Raw genomic sequence first — 10,921 nt, forward strand, 5'->3', positions numbered from 1 at the left:
TTTTGTAAATCCTTTTTCTTGGTCTTTCACACAATCCCTTTCTTTTCAACTAGATAAAGAGCCATCATTACAATATTCTTAGTCTCCTATTTGTTATTTTCCAAAAGAGGACACCTTGTTTGTTATGTGGTTAGCCAGGAAAACAGGGACTACTAAAATTTTACTGTTTTATTTTGTTTCATCAGCATATGTAAACGACCAAATATAATCTTCTACTTCAATTCGGATAGATTCTCCATCAGTTGAAGACTTTAATTTAGGATGGGTGGAGTTTCATGACTGGGTATTAAAAAGTCATGCATTCTCTTTCAGCCACCCAACCATGAAACAACTTCTGAAAAACAACTAACCAGAGCAATGAGCCCCTGCATTTCAGGGTATCTAACATGGGTTGCTGGTATCAGTGAACTCTGTGTCCACCCAATGGACATGTCAGCCAGAAAGACCAGGACTGTGTCCGCCCTGCCCATGCCCTACAAGATATACAACTGCATGAATGATGGGATGAGAGAGGAGACTGAATCAAAAATGACCGTAAGCGGTTTAATGTCTGTGTTCCTTTTAGACTGAAGTTCAACAATGATTTTTCCAGTGTCCTACAGACACGGAATATCCCCAAGTCTCCTTTCTCTTTTCCTTTGTCTTAATAAAGCAGACAGGATTTGCCATAAATGGGGCCATAAAGGACTGTAAGCATACTCATTTCATGCATGTTGCTGTGGGAGACCAGACCTCTGTTTGCCTATTTAAAGCCTCCCACGAGGACACTTTAATTATGTCCTTTGTGTTCAATCTGAAAAATATTAGCTGAAGACTCAGCTGTTTGTTCAGTTCCTAATAGTCAAAGTAGCAAATGTTTGCAGTAGCAGGTCCTGACATGACCTCTCAGGTCTGAGGGATGAGTGGCTTTTCTGTGCCACATGCAATTGTGGAACAATATTTTTTCTTTTCTGTGGAGGGACGAGGGTTATTTTTTCTCTTCCCAGATGTCTGCAGACACACCTCACTGTCATGTCAATGCAGTGAGCTGGTCACATACATTTCCTTTGGTTACATATCTTCTCTAAGGAGAAATTATATATTGTAGACATCACTTAGAGAAGATCATGACAGAGCTGAAAGCTAGACATGAAGATACCTTTATATTGACAAACCTACGTTGTGATGGCATCCTTGAGAGTGAAATCCAGACTTCTGCAGTGCTAGAGTGTTTGGAAGTTCAGGATTCGAGAAGTGTGTCTGAGCCTCAAAATCCAGGTAGGTCCTTGACAGTTTTAGCACTGACCTGCCAGATGGACCTTGACAGGTCCCATTCTCTGAGTATTTGACAAACACATGGCAAGAGACTCCTTTAAAAATTCAGCATCTGGATGCACAAGAAAGACTGGGAAAAGCAATATTGCTTTCTTATTTCACATCCAGAGAACTCAAAAAAACTTTTCTTGTTTATTTGCATTGTGTAAATTGTGAATTATGTCAGCAGGATGGTCAGGTAGTTTCAACTGTAAGACCAAATGTTGCACAAAAAAATGGGTACAGTCTCTGTGGGATAGATTTCACTGAGCTTTAGATTTCTCCACTAATCACTTACATCACTTACATTCAGAGTTAAACACCTCAGCTGCTTTTTTGATTAATGGAAAAAGACAGGACACCCCAGAGGGCAATTCACCCTGTTGATAGGCTTTCAGGCTGCTCACTCCCTTCAGAGAAGGAGGTGAAATAAGTAGGATGAGTAGTTGACTACACCATAGTTTGATCATACACTGATCACAGCGGCAGCCTAGTTGACTTAGAAGTCTAGATTAAATTTAGACATGTAAATGGTAATTGCATGATTGCCTGAAAAGTCTCCTCTGGATCTCAAGTCAAAATCTAACAAGAGATCCAGATACCTAAAAATTAGGCTACGATCCCCCCTTATGTATTTTATGCGGTTTGCTTGTGGATAAAATATGGGATCAGTCATGAGAGGAGGGACCAGGTCTTGTCTCCCACCCTATCATGGACTCTCTTCTACAAAGTAGGTTTGGATCTCATTAATTTAGTCATAAAATAGACCCAATGTGTAACTCTCTCTCTTCCTATGTTGGCGTTTTAAAAAGTTGACAACTGTTACATGTCATCTCGTCTTCCATTGACATAAGTAAGGAAGGAAGCTGCTGAGAGTGTCTACTGAAGAAAGTCTCATGCTGCCCAAGGCACAACGCTGAGCAAGTCATGCAGGCTCCCTCTACTAGTGACTGAGGAGAAACAGGCACATTCATAGAGCAAAGAGAGAACTAAGGATTTAGGTGAGATGCCTTCTCTCTGGACAATACAAACTCTGGTGAGTTTCAGTCTTTCCTGGTGAGTAAATAATGTGAAATACCTAGCTGAAAAGATGAAGAAAGTTGCAGAATTCGTTCAGTGTTTATCATACATGTTTCAAAAGCCGTGAGTGATACCTGCATGTCAAACTTTACATCACCTAAAAATATGAATCAGTAGCTGTGTTGTTGCAGATGTGCACTGCTGTCCACAAGCAAGACCACTAGGCAGCTCGCTACTATTAGCTTGTGCACGATGGGCACAGAGGATCCCCCTGTGAGTCTGGTCTGATTGATGAAAATCGGCACTTTTGAGCATGCTCAAAAATTGCTGCTGCACAAAAGGGAATCAAGATCCAGGTATTTAATCTCAGCCCTTGTTCTTCTTTACAGTAGGTTACTCCTACTCATAAACAACCTTTCTTTCTCTTTTAACTGTATAGTCAACACATATCTTATCTCAGCAGGTAAACTGTTACAGAGGTAAGGATGGCAGCAAGCAATCACACCACAGTAACTTACTTCATCCTCTTGGGACTGACAGATCGCCCAGAACTACAGTCCCTGCTCTTTGTGATGATCCTACTAATCTATGTTGTCACCCTTGCGAGTAATCTTGGTATGATTGGCTTGATCACAACTGATTTCCAGCTGCAAACACCCATGTATTTCTTCCTCATTAACTTGTCAATTGTGGATCTCTGTTATTCTTCAGTTTTTGTTCCAAGGATGTTGGTAAACTTCTTAGTGGAGAATAAGACTATTTCTTACTCAGCGTGTGTCACCCAGCACTTCTTATTTGTTGTGTTTGTGACCACAGAGGGATTTCTGCTGGCTGTAATGGCTTATGACCGCTACATAGCTATTTGCAGCCCACTACTTTATACCACTCTTATGCCCAGGAAAGTCTGTATTTGCCTGGTGGTTGGATCATATTTAGGGGGACTCTTTAACTCATTGGTACATACTTGTGGCTTACTGAAATTGTCATTCTGTGGCCCTAATACCATCAACCATTATTTCTGTGACACAAACCCACTGCTACAACTCACTTGCTCTGACAACCGTGTAAACGAACTAGTGCTTGTAACCCTCTCAGGGATCATCGCTATGTCAACACTCCTTATTGTCATCGTCTCCTACATCTACATCCTCTTCTCCGTTCTGAGCATGGGCTCTGCAACCAGGTACAAAGCCTTTTCCACCTGCGCCTCCCATCTGACAGCCGTAACCTTATTCTACGGGCCTGTGAGTTTGAGCCACGTGCAGCCCAGTTCAAGATACTCGCTGGATCGTGAGAAAATCTCTGCAGTATTTTATACGCTGGCAGTTCCTATGCTGAATCCCCTGATTTACAGCCTCAGGAACAAGGAGGTGAAAAATGCTCTAAGAAGGGTGATGGAAAGGAAAAAATGCTGCTCATCAACTTGCTTGTCAGAATAATAGCCAATTCCCTAGGAAAGCTGAAAAGAGAATGAGGTATCAGTTTGGTAGCAATGTTTGTATTTATACCAATTATAAACATGTATGAATCAAACGTAACTGAAAAGTTAGAGAAACTTTGGCAGAAACTTTTTAGTACCTCAGAGAACCAATGAGATCTAGAGTGATCTTTTTTTTTCTAGTCTGTCTGCTATAATTTAAACATTGAACTTAGATTTGGATGTTAGAGCTAAATGTACAGTAGGAGAAACAAACAAACATTTTTTTCTTTTTCTTTTTTTCTTTTTTTTTTTCCTGCAATTGTATTCCTTCATCTTCGTAACACATTACTAACTTCCTGGAGGAGAAGGTAAAAATTGCCTCCTTCTACTGTTTGGTTCTCATAACATATATCATGTTTTTGGTGTGAGCTTCTAGGAAAATGTTTTAACTCTTTACCTCAAAAGACAGAGACTCACAAATGCATGCTCACAGTGTTAGTTTCCAGAGTTGAATCCTGCTATTAGTTTCCAGAGTTGAATCCTGCCTAACTTGTTTTTATTGCTTCTGTGGTATTTTGTTTTTGTGTGTGTTTGTTTGTTTCTGTTTTGTTTCATTGATTGTTTGTTTTTGTTCATTTTCAATGGCATAGCTGTATCTGATGAGGCCCAGCCCACAGAAAGGAGCCCAGGATGACTTTGGGCTAGAATTATCTATATTAAAAGTCCTGTAAGGTCTCAGCTGTATAAATCACTATTTCTTCGTAAAATAAGAAAAAAGTTAATTTCCAAAATCCCCAATCCAGTTTGGGAAACAACTCACTTTTCCACCACTCCACATCATTCCATTGCCACCATGAATTGTCAGCTGAGCAGGCTGTCTGTCCTCTTCACTTCTATGGAGTTTTGTAAATCAAGTGTTTTCCAGAGAAGAGGTACCCAAAATTACTGGACCTGTATATAAATTATAAGGAGATGCTCTTCAGTAGCAACTATCATGATGAGAAATGTGCAAGAGAGGTTATCCAGTGTCCTATGGTTTCACCTGGGTAAAGCTAGAGTGCAAAACCTGATATTCAGCAATGTCAAGTTACATTCAGACCCACCTGGATTTGGTGGGTATGAAATTGGGGTTTTGTGAGTACTTTCACACATTACTTGTCCCAGTCAAACTTGTAAAAGGAAAGAAACACAGAACTGAAAAATGCTACTTTTAAGTCCTTCCATCCACTGCGTATGAGAAACAGATTCATAAGTGTTTGCTTGGCTGATTTTTGCATGAAAACACTTGACCAAGAGCTAATAAAAATACCCAGCTTTCATGCAGTGCATTAACTGTGCTTTTAGATGGTGCTAGTATCAAAGTCTTAGGTAAAGAAGGATCAACTCTCAATCTCACTTGTTCATGTGCAAATTAGGCAGATGGACATTGTTAGTTTAGATTTCACAGTACGTTAGCTTGGTAATCAATTCTATCTGCTCCTGTCCCCTCTTCTGCAACAACAGGAGAGAGAAGAAGCTGCCACCAGCCCTCCACTTGCTCTGGAGCTCAGAACTGTGTTAATTACCCTCTAAAGAAGTTGCCTGGAAAAAATGTGTACAGTGCCTGCTAAAGCACTTTCACATCACTTCATTTTCTTGCTTCATTTTCACTGCTTGGTCACAGTCATCTAACTGGTTTTAGACACCCACTCACGTTAGCAGGGGATGAACAAGCTCCAAAAATGCATTTTTGTTTGTTTGCTTTGTTTGATTTTTCTCTTAACTGAATATGAAGTCCAAGATAAGAACTTGTGTAGATATCTCTATTGGACAAAGAAGTTTAAGTTTTGGAAGACAAGGTTACATTTTCATGTTTGTGGTAGCCACTGTAGATGTCTATATCTGAAAAGGTGAGCTCCCCTCACTGTTTCTAAGCATAATGAAATACTCTGTTTATATTTAATACTTCTACACATGAAAAAGATAAAACTAAAAAATCAGCAAAATATCCCAGAAAAGAGACAAATAAACAACACCAGAAAGGTTTGCCAGCAGCTTGTTGGTTATAAATGTTGATAACACCTGGTCTAAATAGAAATAGTGCTTTCCAAATCCTCCAATTAATAAAGAAGCATGACACAAAACTTACTAGAATGCTGATCATGCTTTGTGCATCTGCACCTAGACTTTAAATTGGGAAAATTTGGAGCCTGGGATACTGAAGAAGAAGAGGAGGAAAGACCCTGGAAGTGAGAGAAGATCACGGAGAGCAAAAAGTGGCATGGAAATGATTGATGGGGATGTTGGTCAGTAACGTCCCAACCAGCAGGATTTTCTGCCTGGCCTTCACAGACCAGCAGCCACCTCCCTGCTGGGAAGACAAGCTGAGATATTGTAAATACAATGCTGGAGGGCGGAGGGGACGAATGAGTCAGTGTATGAAATAGTCAAGTAAGGTAAAAGCTCAGATCCTGGGGTTTCTTTAAACTCCAGTATCCAGATCCAACACCAGTTGTCATTTTTTCTCTCGTGTGACAGTGGCATAAGTAGGATTTATTTCTCTTTAAAACAACAGTACAAGAACGTTCATGTCAAAGCAAGGAACTTTATCTTTTAGAGCAGTTAATGGAAGATGTCTATAGAAAAAAATAAGATCACATCTTACACACGGTTATGTCCCCAGAATACTTGCCCGTTTTGCAGAGATGAGGTCAGTCAGAACATTTGTGGCTCCAACCCTATGCCGCTAACAGGCAGATTCAGTTCACCTCACTTGAACAGTCGTCGTGGTTGTTTAAGCTCCCATTACAGCCAAAGGACAGCTGGGTAATGAACCGATGGCATTAGAATAACTAATGTTTTGTATCAGTGGTGGGTTATAGGCACCACAAGAACAATCATCCTATCCAAAAATACTTCATTAAGAAGTATGATTCCATAAAGGTTTACTTCTCTCCATAGGCTAAGAAAGAGTTTGGTGTTGTTTCTTCTCAGATTAATACTTTCAAGACTTAAGCAATGAATCTGACTTAATTAGTCTCTGGATCTTGATATGTCTGAGTTCTGGTTTCCTATCCGTAATGTCACACATTAGCCACATTAAAGGCAGCAGCTGGCAGAATATTTGATAGAGTGAGGCAGCCAGAGACTATATCTATAGACACACTGTTTTGAGCATATTTGTGAAGTACGGCAATCACAAAATATTGTTTTTCTCTACTATTTGCTCACAGAGCCCTCGGATACCATTCTTTCTGTTTCCTCATTTTACCCATCAGGAAGTGAACAGTCTTGTCTAGAGTTCCCTCCAATGTGTTGCTTCAAACAAAGACCAAGGGTGAGGGGTCTGGAGGACTGCCATTGCTATCCTGGCAGTCGAAGTAAGTAGAAAAGTTTTTATATATAACATCTGAATGATTTAAGTCAGGGTTAGCATTCTCCAAAGAATTCTGTTCTATATTTAAACTGTTTATAAGAACTTCCAATTGTTGGTTTACATTTCATTTATCAGTCAGGCTGAAATAGAACCACTGATATGGAAGTTAACTCCTTGTGCTTTTCTTCTGCTCAAGTTTCAGGCCATTAGACTCAGGAGAGCATTCTGTAAACACTGAAAGAACAGCATCAAGGGAAATCACTGGGCCCTTTGAGCCTGATGTAAAACACGTAAGGTAAAAGCTCCAGCTCCCAGAGCACACAGCGGGTCTCTCCTTTAAAAGGAAAACTCTTCGTAGAACACTGACTTTACTTAATTCCTAAAAGCAATGGAAGAATCACATGTTCTGAAGAGGTTTTAAGGCTGAGCAACCATTACTCACCTGAAGCAATTATACCCCACGTTTCTGGTACATCGACAGCTAGACTTTTGAATTGCAAAACCTGACACAGATTTCAATGCCCAACAACTTGCTATGCTTTCTTAGAGTAACAAGCCTAGAAAAATACACCAGATCACTCTAGCTTGTCATTAAGAAGAAAAGCAGGAAGAAAAAGAAAATACTTCCAGACAACAGGCTCAAATTATTTGAGGTCTAACCTCGGACTAAAAGATATGCTTCAGGTCTATGGCTACCTAATTCTACCAGTCTGAATTTGGGCTGTATAGAAGTCAATCCAAGGTAAGAAAATGCAATGTGCATTAAAACAGCACATTGTTCAATAAAACAGCACATTGCTGTGTGCATTGGCTGCAAAGTTCTTGATGCACTGGTAAGAAGATGATTCCCTCCTAAATTGCTACACTGTGCAAAGCTCTCTCTACTTTTCCCTTTCTTTCTCTCTACTTCTTTGCTTCATTGTGGCTCCCTCTTCACTACACAGATACTTCCTATTTCCTTCAGTTTCCTGGGTTATGTCAGCCCTGAGCTGTGGTTCTCCCTTAGTGTGTATGATGCTCTTTGGTCACAAAGAAGTATAAAGGTAACTAGACACAAGCATAGGCAGACAGAATTATTTTTTCTGATTTTAAGAATATGAGAAATCACCTTTGGATATATAGCTAATCCTTCAGTAGTTAAATAATGATAGGAAATGACTGTTAACTTCTCATCGTTTTCTGTGAAAATAGTGTTCTCAAACCCTGTTTCTCCAAATCTTCCCCTAAGCTATACCTGTGCAGGCTTCCGTTTGGATTGTATGTCAGGATTCAAACATCTGGCATCTGATATTGAGGAGTTTCATCAACTGTATTGATAATGATGAGGAAGAAGTAACTAGCTAAAATTAGTAATCCTAGCTGTGACAGAAACAGTTGTAGAGCTGAAAAAGATCCCTGTAAGAGTTTTCTGATGTTTTAGTGTATCGTCTCCTCTCCTCTCCCCTCCCCTCCTCTCCCCTCCCCTCCTCTCCCCTTCAGAAGAAATCTAGATGATCGACATACGGACAACATAACACTTTAGCAAGTGAGGCAAAGGGACAAGAATCACAGATTAAAGTCATCTAGGTGGAAAAGAAGCCATGCACTCGCTTTTAGAGTTCACTCCATTATGCATAAGCTTGTAGAGATTCAAGTTCAGGAATATGTTGCTTGCTGCTGTATTTTGTTAGATACACACACACCACCTGGCCTGGAATTAAACAAAATTTTAAGGACAAATGTTTCTGTACCTCATCTTGATTCAGCATTGAAGGCATAACCAGACTACAATTTCAGAATAAACCTCAAATTGCCAGTTTGTGTTACTCCGTGTAATGAATACCGCTTCCTTCATCCTGACCATTCTTTGTAATTCAGCAGGTCTCCTGTTGTATCCCTTAAGTCAAATGGACGGGAAGAATGACAGTACGATAACCCATTTCATCCTCCTAGGATTGACAGATCATCTGGAGTTGCAGCTCCCTCTCTTCTTCATATTCTTAGGGATCTACATCATCACTGTGTTGGGGAACCTTGGGATGATCGTTTTGATTTGGACTCGTCTCCAACTTCACACTCCTATGTATTTCTTCCTCAGTAACTTGTCTCTAATCGACCTCTGCTATTCTACTGTCTTTGCTCCAAGGTTGCTGGTGATCTTCTTAGTGCAGAGCAAAACCATTTCCTATTCCGCATGCCTTTCCCAGATTTTCTTTTTTGCTGTTTTCCTCACTACAGAGGGGTTCTTGCTGGCTGCCATGGCATATGACCGTTATGTAGCCATCTGTAGACCACTGCTCTATACAACTGTGATGACCAAGAGAGTCTGTAGGCAATTAGTGGTGGGATCATACATGGGGGGACTCCTGAATTCATTGACACACACTTGTGGCTTGCTGGGGCTGCCATTCTGCGGACCCAACCTCATCAATCATTACTGTTGTGACATACCTGCCTTGCTGCAACTTGCATGTGCAGATACCCATCGTAACGAGACTTTGCTAATAGCTTTTTCTGTAGTTATTGCCCTGTTCACCCTCTTTGTCATCACAGTTTCCTATGTGCTCATTCTCTCTGCCATCCTGAGGATCCAGTCAGATGATGGCAGGAAGAAAACCTTCCACACCTGTGCCTCTCACCTGACAGCTGTCACCATTTTCTACGGATCTGTTACTTTTAGCTATATCCAACCCAGCTCCAGCTACTCGATGGAGCAGGAGAAAGTCTCGGCAGTCTTCTATACCCTGGTGGTCCCCATGCTGAACCCCCTGATCTACAGCCTGAGAAACAAGGAGGTGAGGAACAGCATCAGAAAGTGCATCATGGCTTTCCCATAAGCTATCAAGTTGGAAACCATCTCTAATGGACACAGCTCACCGTATGATGCATTCTGACATCTCAGCCACAGAACAGAATGGGTTTGGGGAAGGAAGGGGTATCAGCATCGAGGATGGACCTTGCTAGATAAGCAAACACTTGAGACACAGGAAAAACCAAATTTCTGAGTCGCTTGTATTTTGTTTTGGTTAAAGAAAAGAAATGTGTCACTGCCAGTCATTTGTTTCCTTTCCATTTTAATATCATATAATCATAGAATCATTCAGGTTGGAAAAGACCTCTAAGATCATCTAGTCCAACCTTTAAGGTTTGGTGTGCCCAAATATGCACTGGGGCAGCTCAGAAACATTTACTTCAGACATTTCTGCCTAGTTCTAGCTCAGTCCCTGAAACTTGGGAAATCTACTGTCTGCTCATTCTTGGTTCCTTGGTCTTTCCTCCTGCTGTTTGTTCTGCACAAAGCGAGGAACACAAGGATCCCCTGTGGTGATCATGTGCTTTCATGATTCATGTCTCTTGTTTCTGGATTCACACATCAGATTAAGAGGGGTTGTAAGAGGTGCCCAAAGCAACACAATAAAGGCCTCTGTCAGGGCCCTCAAAGCACTAAGTCTTAATTGCCCTGATCAATTTCACCTGGACCCTCCATCCCTATACACATTGGCCCAGGAGCTCTATTTAAGCTCAGCCCTGGGCTGCTCTTCTTCTTTTGATGTGTCAGATGAGTATTGGTCCCTACCTGGTAATGGAGCTTCTTGATCTAGACCTCAGCCTGTGCGCTAACTTCATCACTTAGCCTCAGCCCTGCCTTGTCATTCTGAACATGTCTGGCACTCACCTGACCTGTGAATTGGCTTTTTGGTTTGGACTTCGACCTGACTTATCACCATGACACTGCCAGTGTCTGAGGGTAGGTTGCATGGTTGTGTGTCTATATTGTTGAAGAGAATGCCTTTAACATGTTCATGGAGCTATGTTGTCTGGAAGGTAAGCAGCTATCCGTGCTTGTTCAATGT

The 10,921-nt window shown here is 41.0% G+C and overlaps 2 protein-coding genes across 3 annotated transcripts in view; both read left to right on the forward strand.

Annotated features, from left to right (window-relative positions):
• Positions 1–10,921, forward strand: part of LOC308196569 (uncharacterized protein) — a 28,714-nt gene that overhangs the window by 13,478 nt on the left and 4,315 nt on the right. The window contains exon 3 of the mRNA XM_080595706.1: positions 8,885–10,815. Coding sequence (XP_080451832.1) covers positions 8,885–9,904 — 1,020 coding nt within the window. The 3' untranslated portion in view covers positions 9,905–10,815. The remainder of the gene's footprint in view (positions 1–8,884; positions 10,816–10,921) is intronic.
• On the forward strand, positions 409–6,966 carry LOC308195999 (olfactory receptor 5J3-like). Of its 2 annotated transcripts, XR_013952009.1 has the most exons (3): positions 409–1,257; positions 2,148–2,329; positions 6,946–6,966. XR_013952009.1 is itself a non-coding variant. In XM_080594353.1 (2 exons), exon 2 carries the CDS (start codon positions 2,799–2,801, stop codon positions 3,750–3,752), a length of 954 nt encoding a protein of 317 aa, XP_080450479.1. In that variant the 5' UTR covers positions 409–1,257; positions 2,148–2,798; the 3' UTR covers positions 3,753–4,683. The 2 variants fall into 2 exon arrangements, 1 of the variants encoding a protein (XP_080450479.1); XM_080594353.1 differs by lacking the exon at positions 6,946–6,966 and having other exon boundaries at positions 2,148–4,683.

Source organism: Anser brachyrhynchus, assembly GCF_964034855.1.
Source record: "Anser brachyrhynchus genome assembly, chromosome: 5".
Classification (NCBI taxonomy): Eukaryota; Metazoa; Chordata; class Aves; order Anseriformes; family Anatidae; genus Anser; species Anser brachyrhynchus.